At 42.0% G+C, this 21,297-nt stretch overlaps 1 protein-coding gene across 10 annotated transcripts in view; it reads right to left on the bottom strand.

The window, feature by feature from the left end:
• LOC118109933 (membrane-associated guanylate kinase, WW and PDZ domain-containing protein 2) overlaps positions 1-21,297 on the bottom strand; it is a 74,122-nt gene that overhangs the window by 7,553 nt on the left and 45,272 nt on the right. For 9 of the 10 annotated variants that reach the window (XM_035157414.2, XM_035157411.2, XM_035157413.2 and 6 more), the window contains exons 7-16: positions 15,727-15,784; positions 14,794-14,915; positions 13,977-14,159; positions 10,367-10,893; positions 8,855-9,020; positions 3,210-3,241; positions 1,915-2,107; positions 1,692-1,807; positions 1,044-1,236; positions 326-565 (exon numbers count right to left, since the gene is read on the bottom strand). In XM_035157414.2, coding sequence (XP_035013305.1) covers positions 326-565; positions 1,044-1,236; positions 1,692-1,807; positions 1,915-2,107; positions 3,210-3,241; positions 8,855-9,020; positions 10,367-10,893; positions 13,977-14,159; positions 14,794-14,915; positions 15,727-15,784 — 1,830 coding nt within the window. The remainder of the gene's footprint in view (positions 1-325; positions 566-1,043; positions 1,237-1,691; positions 1,808-1,914; positions 2,108-3,209; positions 3,242-8,854; positions 9,021-10,366; positions 10,894-13,976; positions 14,160-14,793; positions 14,916-15,726; positions 15,785-21,297) is intronic. The other variant, XM_035157406.2, reaches the window with a different exon arrangement.

Here is a 21,297-nt window from a genome sequence, read left to right as displayed (position 1 = left end):
AAGTTCTCTATCTATTGGCTGGGATAAGAAACACTGCTCAAGTAAATTAATTGGTAGGGGACCCGGAGCCCACTGGTTATAAGTAAAGCAGACACAATGGATATTAGACTTGTAATCCTGTTTTACTCAGAGTAAAGAAAAATCCGATCTCCTATAAGTGCTTTTAATAAATGTTTAATATATAACATATACAAGAAAACTTGTATTTTCCTCACATATAAGACCGACAGAGACATCATGTCACTCCCTCAGGGTCGTTGGTCATTAGGATTTGCGTAGATTTACAAATCACCATTTTCAATAAAGCAAGCTCTAGGCAACTCACTGATGACAGCGGCGTTCTCCGGTCTGTTCAGGGAGCTGATGATGACGAAGCCGAAGCCCTCATTCTCTTTGCGGTGAATAACCACATCACTGGTTTGCAGCCCGGATCCCTCTGGAGGAGAGGTGGCAGCGGGGGCAACGAGGGCTGGAGGGCCCGAAGCCGAGGCTGCGTCGCTGCGTGGAGAGCTGTGTTGTGTCGACACTGAGCCGGGGCTGCGGCCGTTCACAGGACACAGTTCACCTGGAGGAGAGGAAGCGTGAGAGGGGAGAGGACGAGTGAAGGCAGCATCTGTGCTACTGTAAAACACAATCAGTTCACTCACAGAGGCTATTAATTAATTTTTAAAAGCAGCTCAAGATGTAGCCACCGGAGAAATTCCAGGTCTGCACACTTCTGCACCTGCAGCAAGGATTCTCTGTAGAGGTCTAAGTCTGCGTGTCTGCCACATGCCATCACTGTTGTATTACACTTAAAGACCCAAACCACAGAGGCTGCTACTCTGCTCACAGTGAACAAAGGATAGATGTGTGATCTACTTCTGTGTGGGTGAGAAGAACACGCAGATCCCACACACAGATTGTCAGCATGTGTGTCCTGTCCAAGTCGTCTTTTTTCCACTTGATGCCAGTGAAATGTGCAGCATGTTCTCCAGGCTTAGTAAAGTGTGAAAAACAAACAAAAGAACAAACAAAAATAAACAGATAAAACTTGTCCTCACCAGGCATTTGCACTCTCCTTCTCACAGTCAAGCTGACTTGACCGTTGCGAGCAGCTGCATGCATCAAGTCTATTACGTATTTGTGCGGTTTCCCAGCAACCACGTTTTTATCCACAGAGATGAGCTCATCCCCGGGTCGAAGCCGCCCATCACGCTCAGCGGGTGTGTTCTCTATTATGGCGCCAATAACAATCTGTTCAAAGACAATCAATATTAGCAGCATAGATGACGGCGAGGAGGACAGGACAGAGACGCAGTGAAATCACACAATCATTTCTTTATCGAGCTTCTTAAAGTCGTTTTGGATGAGTGGAACTTTTTTTTCCACTTTCCAAATATTCTGCAGCCATATTCTCTATGTATCACAGTTTGCATGCTGTTGGACACTTGCACACGTTAGCAAGGCGTTACTTCAGTATGGGAGGTACTGAGCAGTTAGAGGGTGTGTGTATGTGTGTGTGTGTGTGTGTGTGTGTGTGTGTGTGTGTGTGTGTGTGTGTGTGTGTGTGTGTGTGTGTGTGCGTGTGTGGATGGATGTTATGTCTGTTGTGTGAACTGTAACTGGATGGAGAGTGTGAGATGAGGTTAGGTGCAGGTTGGTGTGTATGAGGTCAAAAATGTGTGTGGTCCAGCCCGTCCCATACGAGCCTTGTCACGGGCGTCCGGACTCACAGCCTGCACGGCCTCGTCTCCCCCCAGGATACGGAAGCCGAACCCAGTCTTCTCCCTCAGCAGGTGCACCTCCACCTCCTCGTACTCTGGACCTGACACACAGAGAGGCAGACATTTAACACTCACCCCCGACTATGTGCTGCTGTGTGTGACGCGACAGAACGCTCCCTCTACCATGAACTAAAGGATCTATACTCACGTCGGCTCTCGTAGATGGCTCTCGACTTCTCGTAAAGGTCATAAGGGTCAGGTTTGTTGAGGTCGAAGCCTTCGTTTGAATCAGGCACAGAAGTGCGGTGCTGCGGCTGGTTTGGGAACGAAGTGCCAGGCGGCAAGAGTGTACCGGACAAGTTGGCCTGGGGGCTGCCATGTGGGTCCCACTGCTCTGTCATCTACAAGAACAAGAGATGTTTAATTGAAGATATGGGATCCCATGTTAACCGTGCACCAACAGGACTGTTCTTCATTTCATGGAGGTGAACAGAAGAACCCTAATCCCCATCTATTCTAACACAGGTTACAATTGGTTAAAATGTGACACTTCAAGAACAAGACATGAAACACCCCATTTTCTAAAATGAGGGTTGGAATCTGACACCACCTCCCACTTGAACAGAATACTGCGTTATAATGGACCGGTCTAATCTGTGTAGTATTGGATTACTTTGCATGATGGAGCTTCATGTGGCACTTCTTGAATCAGCTGTAGATTGATCAACATATACTGTATGATCTGTTTTTCAAGCTTTTCATACGAGTAAAGCAGCCGTGGACATGACTGGAAGTTGCAATAAAGTAAAACTGCTTTTTAAGCCGATATAATAATGAATTTACATCACTTGTAACAATTTAAACTCACTCTTACATACAGAGGGCTTTACGGTCAAGCTCCTGCATTTTGTGGCTGATCTACTTCACCCTCCTCACTCATCAGCGTGCTCTCCTAGGTCCACTAAGCTAATTCACTTCTTCCCGCCCACACACTTTAAGACTCATGGCGCTGGAGCTTTTGACGCCGTAGCACCTAAACTGTGGAACATTTTGCCCCGAAGGTCTGACTATGATTATGTGGATTCTGTAGATAAGGCAGCAAAAGACACATCTGTTGAAACAGGCGTCCGGGTAATCTGTTTGTAATTGAACTTTATTTACTCACTTAGATGAGATTCTTCATGTCTGAATATTCAGACTAATATCATGAATGATTGCTGATTGTACGAGCGGTAACAGGTGCAGGGTGAGTGTGAATCTGAGGAGTTTTTTCCCATCTGGCGGGATCTGATGTGATCGAACCAATGAGCTCAGGTCGGGAGAGACTGGTTCATTTTACGATAAAGCAGAAGACAAATACCTCCGAGGCAACAATGATCCTATAAACTGCTATTTTACTTCCTGGCTTCAAAAAGCAAATCACAGATGGACAATCCCACACGAGCAAACACACAGTGGACATACAGCGAGCACGCAGACGCACATTTGGTTCAATCATTGTACCTGTTTGGCCGCCTTCCATGGAGAGATGTGGCCTGAGGGAGGAAGAAAGAAAACACAGATGACAGAGAGCAAACGCCAACGATCTGTCAGTTCCTTATCAAACACCAAAATACAGACAATTATAATTATACAAACATAAACATGTATAATGGAAGCTACAGTTTGTGCAAAGGTTTCTGCGAATGCGAGTGTTAAAATACTCAGTTTCATATTCTTCTGTTTTGACTTTGTTTGTGTAACTTTTCCTGAACGGGTTTGGTCGTTGCGTTTGTTTTCAACATAATTACATCATTAGCTGCAGGCAAAAACAAGGACCCCCCTCCCCCAAACACACACACACACACACACACACACACACACACACACACACACACACACACACACACACTTATCTGTGTAGGTCATATTTTATCTGCATGTAGAAAGCAGGGAGCACTATGCAACAATCTCATCAGCACGGCTCCCCTGTGATTCCGCTGAATCAAAGACATTCACTAGATTAATGCTGCTGAGACCCAGTTAGACGTGAAGGGGGAAACATGCCATGGCTGCTTCGTGTAAACATTAAGTCTGAATCTTTACACATGTGGATAGAAACACATAAAGACATTCATCATGCACAGAAGACTCCCGCTGCACCGCTGATGAATCCTTTAACAGATTGGACGCTTGTAAATTGTCCTTGGGAGAATCCAGATATATTACATTTTTTATTTGGTTTATGAGATTTGTGAGGAATGGATTGAATATATCTATATATCTATCTCTCAAACAACATCTGCCTGCTCTTTTAGATGTGTGAGATTGGCACTTGGCAACGGCCCAGAAATCAGCGAGCCACGGGAGATTTGAAGAAAATGACATATGACACATCGCTTCCAGTCCATGTGAGGATAAAATGAAAAGTAAATTCATTTCTGCCACTCCCCTACACCGTTTAACTTTTTGTTTTTTCACACTTTTTAACCTTAGCCCTCCACTCAATTAATTATAACTACCGGGTAATTATAATCAAAAGCAGAGAGAAATAAAACTCCTCCTGTCTGTAACTGCCAGAAACTGAGCGCTGTCTGTGGTGCTGAAATGATTTAGCACCGTGGCAGCAGCAGAGGGAGCGCTCTGAGGGAAGTTGGGAGTAATAAGCAGATTCTGCAGGGAATACAGGCCTTCAGGGACACTGTTAAGGAATTCTAATAACTCATTCTCACGAAACATTCCTTAATGACACACTGAAATGAATGCGAGCTACAAGGCAATTGTCCACTCATACTGAAGAGGAGTGTCATCCTTATGGATGCGTTAAAGCTTAATTTAAATGCTAATCTAGTTCATTGGCATATGTGCCGGATGTGTAGTGCACTCGTATGCATGCTGATGAATTACAAACGAATGACTGGTAGACAGGTTTCACGTGGCGTCTCTCTCTCGAGTCAGTGGTCAGGCAGTCTGGCAGGCCGCAGTCACAGACTAGCCTGCTGAGTTCTGGAAGGCCTTCAGATCCGCCTGATTGGCTCGTGCAGCCAGACAACCTTTTCTTTGTTGCCATGATCTGCATCCTTATTGGTTGAGCAAAATGTCTCCCGTCTGTGGTTGGCTCTGCTTCAAATTGGGATGTCGGGAAGGAGCTGTGAACACGACCAGAGCTCAGTGGAACTCTGGCAGAGAGCCCATGCTACAGCGGAGCAGTCAGACACAGAGACAAACACACACACACACACACAGTCACACATTCAGCAGAAGTCTAACACCTTGTCTCTGTAACACAAAGCACCAATGCTCCCAGTCACATATCTGCAGTCATGTGTGCTCCCGGAATTCCAATGGATGCAGGATTTCTGTGCTCTGCAAAGATATCCTGCATCTGTAAACACAAACAGGCTTAATCCTTCCTGATATTTTGCATATATGAGTCAGAGAAGGGGACCTTATCCTCTTTCCCCCTGCAAGGAGGCGAAAGACACACAGAGCCAGAGAGGTTCCTGGTGTGTCAGGCCGATAGCCCCTGTGGGACCTTCGTCTTGATTTGTTTGACAGATAGCACTGATTTCAGCTTCCTATTCAAATGACGTATCTGACAGGGAAACATGCGTGTTTGTCTTTGCAAAGGTTAACCACCAGGTGGCAGATGTTTGCTCTGCATGGACATAAGATTCACTGCTGCTCACTGCCAACACACACAAACATGTGCACATGCACTGCAGGCACACACACACGCACAATGTATTCTTTTTCTATTCCTGCTGCAAACACTTGAGTCATCTGTGCTGCTTATCACACTCAGTAGAATGTATTAGCTTTAACGTAATAAGGTGATTGAATAATTCACTGAACAACATGCAGAACACAATCAATTCACTTGCATAAAGCAGCACTTTGCCAGTTCATCTCCACTACATGTTGATAATGCTGTGTAGGGTGGAGACAACAGGACCGGCATAAAATCAGAAAAACACCCGGCAGCACTGGCATCAGATGGTCTGATGTACCAACATCACTAAGAGCTATTGTCTCCATTGTTTTTCACACCTGCATTGCAATAAAAAACACTGTCAGACTTCAATTAATTAAACCTGAGATGCACATGAGACTGATTGCCTTCATTCCTAATTAACTATAACTCATAAATGTAAAAGCTGATCTATAATTCGTCTTTATTGCTTTGTTATCATCTCAGAAACGATGCAAAGGAACTCTCCTGAAAAACTAAAAGTGAGACGACAAAATGAGAATGAAAACTTGAACAACAGAGCTGCTGGCTGGCTCGTGGAAAGCAAAAGGTGAAACTGTGAACTTTGTCTTTTTAAAAGGCCAAATAGAGACAGTGTTAGACTCTCTGGACTCACATCTAAGTGATAAATCACCGCAGGACGAGTGTATCTGTGTGTGTGTGTGTGTGTGTGTGTGTGTGTGTGTGTGTGTGTGTGTGTGTGTGTGTGTGTGTGTGTGTGTGCGTGTGCGTGTGCGTGTGCGTGTGTGTGTGTGTTTGTCAAATTTCACCCTGTGACCAGAACACTTTTTAGAACAAGAGCACATGTCAAACAAATAAAACTTTCACGTGTGCAATTTAATTTCCTTGCAGGTGGCCAGGCTCACAGGAAATAGTAGAAGTGGGAAAATGGCCACACTCCATGGCGCTCTGGCAATATTACAAGAACCCTGCACTTAAAACTTCCCCACTGTGAAATCTTCTCTCATTCCCCTTTTCAGGTACTTTAAAAACTCCATTTTGATTTATATTCTCAGACCAAGGGCATGTGGTATTCTGCCTCTTTCACTTCAAGAGGAAAGTAAAAAAGCTGAATGTGTGCAGAAGAAAATTACAGGTGTCGAGGAGCAGCTTGTGTCAGTGCAGCGGTTTGTTACAGAGATTCAACCTGAGACATTATGGAAAAACCCTGGACCCGAATTTCCCTGTCTAAACACACAAAGAGCTTAAACTGAGAGCAATCCAAAATATCTTTGTTGAAAATCAGGTTTAAGATGAAACAGTGGTACTGTCAGAATGTTCCAGAGGAATCAAAGATATTAATTAATCATGTAAATGTACATTTGGAGCTTTTTGGCAGCAACTGTGCGTGAACCAGCATCTCATCGTAACTGACCATTTGTACTCAGAAAACTGTAAAAATGCTGTTTTTATAATCAAAGCTTCATCATTTCAGAGTTCGGATTTCAGTTGGTACATGAAGCCAAACAGCATCATGCCAACCAGCTCAGTTTGCCAGTGAGACACTCTCATTTGCTTTGAGCAGGAGTGGCTCCAGTGAGAATGTAACTGCTTTCCCCACAGCAGTGGTGATGCTGCCTCTCGTCCCAGAGCTCCACTGCCTCTTACATGTTCAGCTGCTTTATGATAAAACACTTCCCCATATTCAACCCTCTGTGCTTCAATAGAAAAGATAAATGACATGTTGGGAATAAAGCTGCATGTGAGAAAACATGGTGTCACACACACACAACAGTTACTAAGACATCTGCTTTGTATTCTGTGTGTATTCTCTGCATGAGTCAGCGCATATGAAATACATTAAATAACAGTATGTTTTCAAAATTCTAGTAGTAATAGTATCCAGGGCTGTTTGCTGCTGTAATGATCCAATTTTCCCCAAGGTAAAGATTGAAGTTTAATATTCCTCTCTACCAACACACAGAAACGTTTGGTCTGTACAACAATCCAGAATTGTTACACTTTTTAGTAAATCACTGTTGTTATTTCAAGACATAATATGATAAGTTGTGCAGTTTTTCGTCGGGCAAAATTCTTCTTCTACCTTCTAAACTATTAAATATTCCCAAAATAAAATGTCACCTGGAGACTTGAATAAAATTACATGAAAGTGTTCAAAAATAGAACAGGTTTGAAACAGATCATAATCAAAATCTCTCTGACTGTCAGCTCCACTCGACTCTCTCCTGTAAAGCTGCAGCTGGGGCTGCAGATCCACACCAACACGATTTCAATCCGAAGTCAGATTATATTTAGCTGGACAGTTGCTCTGCACTGGACCCTTCTTTATGTTTGCAACATTTATTTTGGTCTTTCAAGAGGTGCAGAAATGCCACATGCACTTTGACATTAATTGTACTGTAATTATTTTTACCACAGCTAATGACAAATATAGATCAAGGAGTGTCAGCAGGTACTAAATGGGATCTAACGTGTTTGTTTTAACCTTTTTATTCTGGGACTCCACTACAGTAGTTTTGCATTAATCACAGCTCAATAAAAAGTCCTTATTTATGTCAATCTGCCTGTGACACAGCTCCTCATTGAGGCGTCTGACTGAAACAATATCAGCTCAGGCCTCCTCAAAAGTCCACTTTCTTCTGACTGACAGCCAGACAAGTTTATCAGTGAGCATGAGGTGCTCCTCATCCTCTAACCAGTGACTGTAAAACTAAGTAACTAGTAGCTAAGAAACTGAATGTAATTGATTGCAAATGGCTAAATCCATCAGTACATGTTCAAGCCCAAACCCGATGTGGAACATGAGAGTGGACAGTATGAACATCCACAGCAACAAAGATTATAGTGGGACGTCTGTTCAGTAAATATTATGACTTTACATTCTGACCATGTGACAGAGAAGTGGCTTGAGTTTGTAAATGTGGGAACAACGTAACAGAATATCAGGAATTATAGAAGCACATTTTTTTGCTGAACAGTGAACCTGCACTGTTGGTTATTTGTATGCCAGAGTATATTAAAGCCAATAATACTGAGCTGTGTTCAGAAATATATGAATCCATGCGAGTCACATATAGAAAGAAAACATTGGAACCAGCCTTCAATCTGAAATCTGAACTTTTGATTCACAACTTTGGCAACATTTAAAATAAATATCTCACAGAATAGAATAATTAATAATAATAATAAAAGTAATTCGCATTCGCTGTACATCACCCAATACAATGCAAATAGATTTATCCATCAATACAAGTATCAATTTACATTAATTTACTATACTTTACAGTAAATATAGATAAATTATCCCTGATTTTATTAGGTACAATTTTTAGGCTTCCTTGTCACCCTCATGAATGATAAATGGAGAGAGTGAAGCTGTACTGGAAGTGTATAAAATAACAACCAAGGAGAGAAACAAAGAGAAAAGAAAGAAGGAAACAGTTCCTCTCTCTCTCACCTGTTCCTCTCTGTATGAGGAGCGTTGCCTCCGCTCCCACAGGACACTCTTTCAGCATCTCCACCACTCGCCCGTGTCCGGCTGAAGCCACTGGCTGCTGGTTCACCTCCAGGATCAGGTCTCCCTCTATCAGCCCCGACGCTGCCTGTGAGCCTGGGTCCAGCACCTGCAGCACAGGAGCGTGTCCACCGAAAGTCAATTTCATCTGCTCTGATCTAATTTGTGCTGAGAGATATTAATTAATCATTTTCATTCTGCAAACCAGTTATCTATAGATGGTTCATAAAACCATTTTATTTTAAATTATATCAACTGGTTCAAAAATCAATCAAGAACTTTATACTGATTAAAGGTTTATAGGACCAATCATTCAAGATACTTTAAAGTGCAATTACTTTACTCCCGTAAGCAGAGTTTTTATTTGTTTAAAGAATAATAAGTCTTGAATGTCGAACATAAAGCAATTACGTGTTAAGACAGATGTTTAGTTTTTATGTAGCGCAGATGTTTTACTACATAAGTAAATACGACAGGGATGAGAAATAGCATCTGGCACAATGAAGCTTATCTGTTCTTTACTGCCTGGACTCCAAGTACACAGGTTAGGAGTTTTTACTCTATGCACTACTGGTCAAAAATATACGAACACTTTCCCCAGGGTAATGTCTCAGTGTTTCTGCAATGAAGGCACATAAATTATAAAGACTAAAAAAAATCATGGATCTTCATTACGCGGCCGAACATGACTCATGGTGTTCTGCCTACAATGCATAAATAAATATATCTGAAAAAATAAACAGTCTAGAAAGTTCAACCTTCAACGGTTGCAGATGTTCAATGCATGTTTTGCACTTATAGGTCGCTTTCTTTCCCCTTCTGTTCACTTTATCCCAAATCAGCTTACTTATATTTACTTGCAGTGCACTATTGTCCTAATTATGCATCAGAGGATGTACCAACAGTTTGTTCCAACACTACCTTTGTACAGGCAGAGTTTTGAGCCATCAAAGTTGGGTACACCTGTAGGAATTGTTTGCATCAACTTACAAGGATTCATTTGCTTCCATTGCTGCAGAAAAAACTGTGAATTTACCAATTTCTCAATCGCTGAAAAAAGCCTGTTTTCAATCGTTGGTGACCTAAAGTTACAAATCAGAAACACGTGGGTGTTCGTAATCTTCAGACCAGTAGTGTTTCTTCTTCAGAACAGTCTTCATTCATTACTCTGGTAGTAGCAAGCAAATCCAACACAAGCGGAACTGATTTTCATATTATCTCAGTCTCTTTCTTCTGAGTTGCATTGGCTGATTAAATTTGCCTTGACCTGCTGTTTTAACTCTGCCACAAGTTTAATGTATAACTCAACTCAACTACTGAGATTGGCTGACGACTGAGATTCCACTGCTCACATCCTGAGACACAGACAGTGAAATACAATTAACACTTCTAAAGCCTCTTATTTCTGGTCTAATCAGTGTCTACTCAGTGAAAGAACAATCCCTGATACGTCACCTGTTTCACTCGTTGACCAGTGGGACTATCAGCAATAGTGAACCCAAATCCCTCCGCTCCTTTCACCATAGTAACCGTCAGCAGCTCTGCCCCTTGTGCAGTTGCCCCGGCAACCCCTGCAGTTCCCGAGGAGGCCATGGACACGTTGTCTTCATGAGGCGTGAGTGCCGAGGCTGAGCCGGGTGTGGTGGGCGGCAGGGATGAGCCGTCTAGATGTGTGTCCCCGGGGTGATGCCCAGCCTGGGCCAGAGCCTGTGGAGGCAGCTGGGAGCTCAAGGACAGGTACTCCAGGTATGGGTCGTAGCTGCCACGGCCGTTCACCACCAGGGGGCGGTGCTCCAGGCCAATGGGTGTCAGAGAGGTGTTCGCAGCTGCATTGGGGTCCTCAGGGTCAAAAGGCAGAGGATATCCTCGACAGAGCACAAGGGTCACACTCTGACCAATCGGTACCGACTGAAACAGTTTGACCACATCGGCGTGAGTGGTGCCGAGCACACAGATGTCATTAATGTAGACGATGACATCACCTGAGGAGGAACAAGAGCAAGGACAAAGTCACACTACGTGACACAGACCACATCATCTGCTCTCAGTGGTTCATGTGCGTAAACATTCTGTGCCGCAAAAATACAACTTGTCACTTCCTGTTGCCATAAATGTCATATCTCTGCGGCATCGGGACGCGAGGCAGCAGCACAGAGGAAACACACTGTCCCTCTCCAGTATCACACAGGAATATAATAACCGTTCATTGCCACTGCAGGCGATCTACAAGTGTAGGTGTGAGACGGAGAGGTGAAGAGAGACGGGGTCAGCGTCTCTGTGAATGTGACAACCATCTGGTGCACACAGCCATTAACAGAGACCCTCTTATCATTAACAGCTCAGATATTTGAATGGATCTGCAAAGTCACAACGCATTATGATGATGCATTTTCTAAAGATCTGGTGGTGAGAATATTTTTGATCTTTGTGTGTAAGAAAAGTTGTATTTGTCTGTCTGGCAGTCTAAAGCCATCACTTCACTAAATCCTACATTTCTATTCACTTTCACTGGTTCCCCGTTGACATTTTTCCTGCAAAACCAATCACAACGAGGTGAAAGAACTTCACAAATGCGACACTAGATACTCTGTCATCTCTGCTGTAGTTTGAATGTGCGGAAAGTTATGGATTTCTGCTTTAAAGTCACAGCCCCATGACAAATGCAGCTGCCTCAAATCCTCTATTTCACAGTTTCGGAGGCACACTCTTTCGCACATGCAGATACGCACACACTCCACATGGGCACGTGCACACAGATAAACACACACCCTGACATGTCACACGCACAATCCTACACAATCCCTAAGAGCAATGCCGCACAGCTCAAACGGGCCAGCTAATCTCAGCCAGCGAGTGCCCGTATGTGGCAGTGTGACTGCGCCTGTGTGTTAGTGGGAATGTGCGTAACATGAATGTGTGCGTGAGCAGCTCTGGCAATGTCACAGAGCAGAGAGGAGCCAGATAGAAAGAGAGAGAGTGAGAGAGAGAAATCAGAACAGAGACAGAGAGAGGGGCTGACAGACCAGGATAGAGGGATGAAGAGAGAAAAACTAAAGAGGTAGAAAGAGAAGGGAGATGAAAATATATTGAGGCGGGAAGCAGGGGGAAGTGTCAGATGACGTGGTTAGATAAGAAAGCATAGTAAAGGGTGAGCCAGATAGACAAAGAGAGATGGAGATAAAATAGAAAGAGATGGACTCCAGATAAAAAAGAGAAACGATGAGACAAAGGGAAGAGACATAAAAGCTCAGAGAAGCGGAGGATTCCCATTTCTGAAATTAGCTCTAAATGAGCAGTTTAGACACCAGTCGTGCCAGGCAAAGGGCCAACTGGTTCACAGAGGAACACATATAAAGCCCCATACAGCACATCCTCCTAACTTATGAGACTCCAACTTACTGTGACTTTAACATGCAAATATACAGTAAATGTGCAGGTTTGGATCTGATGTCTGTCTCGAGGATATTGTTAAGGACAACATGCTGGTATGTTGCAGGGATCCACTGGTAACCCTCCAGAAAGAGCAGGTTCTCCTTACCCTCCTACCGAGAGGTAAGCCACGTTAGACTGTATTACTGCGGCTCGGATATTAAAAGACGTTTGGTTTTAGGAATCAAAGTACAAATACAAACATGGGACAGTTTAGTGGCACTGCTGTATCGCTGTATGACATGTTTTTTGATAATTCTGTGACCGATGGTGCCAGACCAATGATGCTGCAGCTGCAGTGTCACAGCAAAAGCAGAGATGATTCTCCTAATGAAGCAGCTGTTGTGTGGCGACAGTCTGGAATCAGTTATGGCCCAACAAATGAGCCCCTCTCATTCTCTTTAACAAAAGCAGAGTGTTGTGTTGCACTGACAGAGGGCAGAGAGTGCGCTGAGAGGAAACTGGAGTCCTTGTCTGGGACACACGGTGCTACAGGCACAAATATAGGGCATCCCAAATATGCCACCGAGGGCCAATGATGTCCCCTTTTTAAGATGAATAGATATTTGCGGGGATACTGAAACCTCTACCGCTCCGTTTTTCATTTGCATCGTGAGTATCGTTGCAATTTTGTTTACATTACTGATAGAAATTCTTTTATGGGAATTTAAACAACTCTGCGTGCGTTGTATCTTTAAAAGATTCAAAAAAGAAGAGGCATAGAAGTTTTATTATAAAAAGAAGGTTTTTCATGTGCCTCTTTTTTTTTACTGGTGTTTGTCCATCCACATGTGTCCATCCCTGGGATAGGTGAAGGTTGAAGCGGAGGAGAAGCCTGATCTGTGCTTAATTTGGACGAAAACAGACATTTCTTTTGTTTGACAAAAACTCTGCAGGACCTCAAGACAGCAAAATATCACCCACTGGTTTATGATTCTGTTTCTGTTGTTATTGTTTTAATTAAGTCTCTATAACCACAAAACTGACAGTTGGTGAAGCTGAGGCACTGAACTACGTCTGGCGATATTTGTATCACCTGTCAATCAGGGAAACAGCTTTAAACATGTGTGAGGGCTTAATATCTCCTAATGGACAAAGGAAAATGGACAATAAACATGCTCCAAACTACTTCTGGAAAACTAATGACCTGAAGATGAATTTGATAATGAATGATGATAATGAATTTTTAAACTGAAATCGATAAGTCACTAAATGACTGAAGATAATATATCAAAGACACAAACATAATGTTATATTGTGTGTGACGTCTCCGAGGCTAAAACCATAAAACCTACTGACGCACTAATGCTTAGGATAAGAAATATCTAACTGTTGATGCCAGAACTAAACAATAACACAAAATTTACTGGACTCTGTTGTCCTCCGCTGGCATTTAGGTCCGAAATCACCTCACACACAAATAAAAACCTGCTTGAATTAAATTAGAGTCTTTACATTAGATCTGCTTTGGCAGTAAATTTTTTGGGGGGAAATTATTACCAGAAGGATGAGTTACTGCTTAAGCATTTATACGAACACACAATTATAGTATCAGCAGTGACAGCTTGTTGTTTGTTTGATTCTTAATGTATTTCTCAAGCAGTTGTAGAAATTCTGCAGAGATAATCATAAGTACCTGTGTCCATCTTTCCATCCTGAGCGGCAGGTCCATCTGGTATCACACTCTTCACCTGCAGGAACTCGTCCGGCTCGTCGCCTCCGATGATCGTGAAGCCAAATCCCATGTTGCTCTTTTGCAGGCCAGTGGACAGGAAGGTGCCCTTCAGTTGAGTCGGGTCTCTTGTAAATAACGGCTTCTCTGTAGGGAGAGAGGGTTTTGAAGTTGTGATATTTTCGTACATTTACGTACATTTACATTTGGTTTGTCAAATTATTTCTTTAGGATTTTTTTCCGGTGCTGAATTAATTAAGTGCACATTTCATCTGAATGTGACAACACCAATAAGAACACATTTCCTTAAATCCCCGATGAGCTGAGTCATTTGAAATGCAGTTTTCACTCATATGAAGCAGTACATGATGTACTGGTCTAGGACGACCTCATATGCGTGCCTGGATTAGCCCACTCGGGGCCCGAGGGCGAGCATGTTCTCTGTCCCCCGCACTGCCAGCAATCTCCATTCGACCCTGTACATTGTAACATTGTGCATCTGCCCCATCAAATACTTATGAAACTCCCCATTCTCTGACATATTTTGGGAAAATAAGAAAAACTGCACAATGCTCGACATAAAAAAATCTGTAAAGACAAAAAGAACAAACAATTTAAACATCTTTCAGCACATGAGTTTTCAAGGGGTCCTTTGTGCCCTGGAGACCATGTGCCGTGCATGCCCTTTATGCAGTCCTGGCATTTTCATATTTGTGCAACTGAGTGAGTATGTCAGCATGTTTTTATTACTGCACATATTGTTAAAGTGCTTCACGTGTACCTCTGTATATAGTGGGCAAAGGCAGAGCGGACAGTCCCTGGCTCTGCATCTGTTGCTGCTGCTCCAGGCGTCTCTTTGCTTCAAGGACTGGGTTCTCGAACTGAGTCCTTCGATTGATGTGACTGAAAATATAGTGAATCGTTACAAATAATTTAGGGCCTTTAGATTTCAGTAACTAAAACCCAAAAGTTAAAGTGCTCATTCAGAAAGATGTTTCCTTCAGTGTTACTAAATAACATCATACACCTGTGTGTTTGCTGGACTCAACCATGAATCATCTGTTAGGTTTGTTGCACCTGTTCGGGTGGAAAGATTCATCAATGCTTTGAGTCTGGTGCCCTCATGTTATCTCCAGCTCACGGGAGCCAGAGCAGAGGGACCAAGATAAAAGAACAATTTTTCTATGTTGACTGTGAATGAAATTACTTGATCTAAGAGTAAAGGGGTTATATTCCTTATACCACTGAAAATCAAAAGTCAAGCTCACCAACTTGAATTGAGAGCAATAAAAATAAACTAGCCTTTGACACATGTGTGTTTCTATTGGCTGTAAGATCTTGTTTTTCTTTTTATAAAAATAATTTTTGCTAAAAAGCTTTGTAGCTGCAGCCAAATGTTGTAAGGGAATACGTTTTCACTTCTAATTACAGTTAATCTAGTTGAATTAAAAAATGTGAAGTACTTCAAAATAAAACAGCACCTAAAAGCAACATATTAAATACTTTTGATTAATCCACAAGATTTTATCTGCAGCATTTTCGTGATAGTTCTTTCAGACGAACATTTCACTGTCAAAGTTCAGTCAAACGAGCTGAAGGACATGAAAAAGAAGTGAGAATTTATCCATTTATAATTAATAACCAGATGTTGTAAACCGTGGGAATGCATTTCCTGTTTTACTACAGAGTTAACCAAGTCAACAGGGAGACTTACTCTACATAGTAGCTGCCATAGATGGGGTCATCTATCTTCTCCCAGCCATAGGGCAGCTCTGAGAGGCAGGGGGAAACAAGAGGAGGGAAATTAAGTCACTTTATGCTGAGAGCAGAAGAAGGGGGAATGTAGACACTAAATTGAACCACTGAGGGGAGACGACATGAATCTCAGGGCTCACAGCTAGACGCTCCCAAAGTGCTACTTTAATAGAGAGACAACACTTCGATCTGCAGTGGTGGCTTCTTCATGAAGACAAGAATCACAACAGAGACATCAATATAAAGCTGCAGGAGGAAAAGAACATTTAAATCGTCTGGCACATCACATCCTGCCCTCTCTTACTTTTTCTTTCGTTCTCTTCCCTGTGTCGTGTGCACAAGTCCTTCAGGGCCAAAACACCTTCACCAAACTACTTCATGTTTGTCTCCTCTTCCTTTTCACCCACCCACTCATTTTCATCTTGGAAGTCTTCCTCTGCTGTCGTGTCACTTGTCTCCCCCTCTGCCCTTGTGGCTCTCTCACCTTATCCAACCTCTTGCTGATTTATCACTCATTTCCCCATCGTAAAAGAACTGGGTCAAGGCAGCGCTAATATTCACAGGAACAAAACCCTGTTCTTCTCTTTTACTTGTGCTTACTTCCCACTGACGCTCCCTCTGCAAACTCCAGGATATTTTGGTTTTTCGGCTTTATTATTCATACTTCACTGAGGCATAATCAATACACAGAGGACATTGATCCCACACTATAAGGCCGAGGTAACACAAAAATACACACACACCCACAGTAACAGTCGATCTTCCGGAGCTGTTCCCCTCCCTCTCAGACTTATTAGAAGCACAGCACGTCTGATTAGGATTCATCAGTTAACACTACTGAAAGGTTGATCTTCCTCCTTCACATTAATTCATCCGCATGTCTTGTTTAATAAGAGTATGAGTCTAATTCATGACTATATCTGTAAGTGGGCATTCTCCAGTGGGAAATAAAAGCAAACCTGATATACACTAACAGTGAGTCATCAGGGACCTGGCATGAACTTATTACCAAAACACACACATACACACATGCACGTATATACACAAAGAAGCACAAAAGCTGACAGCCTTGCTGGAAGAGGAGCTTGAGATGAATAAATAAAAAGCTAGACAGAGAGGGGATAGAGTGTGTGTGTAGCTGGGAGTTGGATTAGTATGGAAAGGTGTGTGGTGGTGGCAGCTACAGGGAGTTTAGTTCGCTGCTCTGTGCATCATTAGCTTGCACAAGACAGTAACTACTCGTGTCTGCCACTGGAAAGGCAATGTAACAGATCAACATGACAAACTATGAAATGTTTAAATCAAACTGGACCTGATTCGTAGCCTTGTTCCCTGTTGTTTGATGTGATTGTTCAAATTCAAATCAGGAATATGATACATTTTTCGACAGAGATTTACGAGTATTACTGGTTTTAAATGACTACTTTAGTCTTGTAATCATTTCTTCTCAACAATATTCTCGAAATCTCCCAGAATATTCTTTAAAACAGCCCCAATGCTCATCATAGATTTTAGATTTTATTCAGGTAAAGTCTGTTTGTGTCTGAACACTATCTTATATTTTTTTAAACTTTGGCTGCTTTTATGAGATAGAAAGTGGGTTTTAGTACGAAATTGTGATGTTAACAAACTTAACTTACAAGTCATTTAGTTTCCTGTTCAATTTGGTATTAATTATAGGAAAATTGGAGAATCCTGCCAAGTTTCATCTGAATGATGTTTTTATCGTTCATTTGTTAAGAGGAAATATGCTGAACATTTGACAGATTTAATTTATGCACGGTCAGTTTCTGTGCAGTGTCTAACTCCGGATAGTTGCTTTCAAATTAAAAGCCCATAAAGAAAAGCATTATCAAAATTATTTCTCCAAGCAAAGTGTTGTATTGGCAAAAGTACAGAAAAATTATAAATAATAAGCAGCTCAAAACACAACCCAAGCCTCTCAAGTCTTTTTAGGAATCAGAGAGGCACACACACACACACACACACACACACACACACACACTAATCTCCAGCTCTATTATTTTTACAATTATTTGGTCTGTGTGATGCTGATACTGTGGCATCAACCCCTCATGCTGTAATGTAATTATGAACAGATTTGTTATCTTGATATCAATAACCCATGTGTGAACGTGTGCATCGGAGTGTGTGTGTTTGTGCATGTGTGTGTGTGTGTGTCCTGGCTTGCTGAGCTTGCTGAGTGTGCAGCTCAAGGTGAAAAGGGTGGATGCCGCAATTATCTTTTGTCTGCTTTACCGTTTGCTCAAAGTGTCTGCACTGGGCCGCCATTACCTTAAATAACCCTTCTCCTCCCCAGGGTGGAAAAGTCTGACGGATTCACACTTCAAACCACCTTAAATTCCCTCCCACCCCGTCCACGAGCCGCCTTAAATGTCTGACTAACTCCTCCACTAGTCGCTTGCCCTCCCCCTAAAGTGAAAGGGAGACAGTTTCCATGGAAACCACGAGTGGTCTTTTTTTCTCGCCTGAGCTGAGGGCTCTGTCTTGTCTCTATTTCCTGCCATTAAAATAAAGAGAGACACGGAGAGAGAGAGAGGGAGTATGTGTGTGTGTTTTAAGCATCCATATGAGTCTATATTTGCAGTGTGTGTGTGTGTTTGTGTGTGTGTGTGTATAGAATGAGCACCGAGGGACTTGTTTGTGTTCTTGTTTATAGGTTTGTGTATTTGTGTCTCTCTTGATATAAAGTCTAATTGTGGTTCCTGTGCATTAGATGACTCATCTTCCCACACACACAAAGTTTATCTAAACAACATATCATTGCATCCACACATAGAACTCAGAGGCGAGGTCCAAACCTACATGACTGGACCCAAAATGGTCAATGTGCAGAATTGAGAACGTTTGATTATAATTAGCATATTCATTATGTCATTGCATCATATTTGCATTCTGCCTGGTGTTGGATAGTTTCAGCCCTGTGTCTGTTTGGTTCTCTCCTACTCTCTGTGGTCACATGTACAGAAAGTTAATAAAGATTAATTCCACATAAAGCTGGTCTCATTTACATGTCACATACAGAATAGTGACTGAAACGTGGCTCAATAAGATGACATGTTAACCAGGAGTCACTCTTTAAAACATTTGGTTTAAACTAGAATCGTTGTGCCTGATCGCAAAATGATAAGTGATGAAGAAAAATATTCTGCACAGATGTTTGATGAAAGATGGATGAATTTCTTATTGGAGTTAACAGTGGTGAATAAAATAATGAAATTTATGAGCCTCAGTTACTTGAATATATGAGTCTATTACAACATAGATGTGTCGAAAGAGAAGATTCTTGGTCTAAGGATCATCTTAAAGCACAACAGACACACCTTAGTATGTAACCATATGAGAGGAAGCATTTAAAGTATCAAAATATGTATAAATAGCAAATTCCCTGATAATAAAAGGCATCATTGCAGGGGTAAATATGATCACATTTAAATATTGTCTAAATAATGTTTCTGATTGCTCCTCATAGAGAGAGCAGGACAATGTGATCACAGGGGACAGAGAAACGCTCCCGATCAGGACATGTCTGAGTGGAAAAACAGGGACCGAACTCAGAGGTAATATTTTGGCATCATTATCCGACAGATCTTTGACTCTACTCACAGGCAAACCATCTCTATCTCCATTCGTCTCTTTCTTGCTCATTTTAAAGAAGAGGCTCCAGCAGGGCCTCGCTCTGTTCATCATCACCACCTCCTGCCTCTAAATGAGCATGAGCAGCATATTTTCATCAACAGCACTGAGATTACTTTGAAAGCAGCCAAGGGATTGAGTGCGTTTCAAAGGCAGGACTGAAACCAACACTTGCCGGGATTTGAAGCTTGTCCTGCTCTGTTCTTGCCTCCTCTGAGGAGATATGGGCTTGTGTTACGTAACAAAAGACTTGCCTGACAAAAAGACTGCAAGCGAACCGGATCTGTGGTGACAAGTCTTTGAACTCTCTGAGTCAGTTTCACCATGCAGACACAACTGCAAAGGAAATTTACTCTCGAGAATTAACATACAAACAAAACATGTTTTACATATTCCCTGTGATTAAACAAACAAACACAGAGTTCTATGCAAATACAGAAATCCATTAGTAAACTAATGCACTTTGTTATGCACACACAAAATGCATTGGAAAAAATACATATATAATTCTTTAGAAACAAATACAGCATCTCTTACATGTACAAAAAATATCCTGTGTCTTTTGGGACAATCTTTCCACTGCGATTGTGTTGAGGATTGTTTCACATCTGTTATTTGCCCTCCACAGCAGCAGGTGGTGCTATGATTCTGTTGTGAACGTGAGACTGATGGCTGACTGAGCTTAGTCTCTGACAGCTATGCACAAAGCTGTTTTTAGGAAAAATTGAAATTTGCATTTAAATTCTCACTTAGTAGCAAGCACGCAAGAAGTCTAACCTTCAGAAAACAGGCAGTAGCCTACAGTACGTCACTAAGAGCAACATGGAGATCATTAAAGGAAAATGAGACAATAATGAGGTTATTTGTACTGAAAGAAATGTATAAAATATCATTTCCTGGCAACTAAACCTGTTTTTCTTGGGGCCAGAAACACAAAGGTGCTGTGAGAAGATGTGATGTGTCACCCAAGACCTTCAGAAATGCCTTCGATTCAAATTCCCCTGCCAGTGATCACTCAAGCATCAACTTCCTTTAACCCCCTGCATTCCCAAAGATAAGAAACACGCAGACCAAAAACGAGAAAGCCCAGATCAACTGCACAGGAAATAAACAACAGATGCATGTAAGAGAATGAAGGCAATGAGGAGAATGGAAAGAATAAAGATAATGAGGAGAAAGGGACGTGCATTTAATTTAAATACATAAACATGGCTCAGATATCTATCTCCTTCTTCTCTGAAAGAAAAAGTTCTGCAGTGGTCATGCAATATGCAAACAACAGAGTGTGATCACATATCACTGATTTAATATGGCTGATCGCCCAGTCCAGATGCTGTCACTGACATATCCTAAAGGAAAACTTGGATCTCGACGATAGGGACTTGAAGTGCAACCTGCCAGGTAGGGCTAAATATAACCCCCATGCTGTTGGCTGTTGGTGACCTTCTATCAAAATACTTTTTATAAAGAGCAGAAGTGAAACTGGGGCTGTTAGAGGGTTATGAAAAACATGGTATTTTGTGTAGACATTCATTTCCCCCCCAGTGGATGAATCCCATCATCTCTGGTGACACCCTGACTTTTCCTCTAGCGCCACCACGTGTTTGACAGTTTTGTGTTTTAGTGAAATGTCTTGACCACTTTTGGATGGATTTCCATAACATCTTGTCCCTTGACTTTTCATCTATTGCTAACTTCATGGTCAAAGTTTGATTTTACTTCAAATTTTGGTTTAAGACAAAATTAACAGCAGCCTCAGCTGTATTTTGTTTTAGCACAGGCTGAATGATGATGTTAACATGGAGGGCTGGGGAATGTGGCCAAAAATGTACTCAAGATAAAAATATAAAATCAAAAATCAACAGGACAAATG

The sequence above is a fragment of the Hippoglossus stenolepis genome, chromosome 5 (assembly GCF_022539355.2).
Source record: "Hippoglossus stenolepis isolate QCI-W04-F060 chromosome 5, HSTE1.2, whole genome shotgun sequence".
Taxonomy (NCBI): domain Eukaryota; kingdom Metazoa; phylum Chordata; class Actinopteri; order Pleuronectiformes; family Pleuronectidae; genus Hippoglossus; species Hippoglossus stenolepis.
This window is presented reverse-complemented; position numbering and strand designations above follow the sequence as displayed.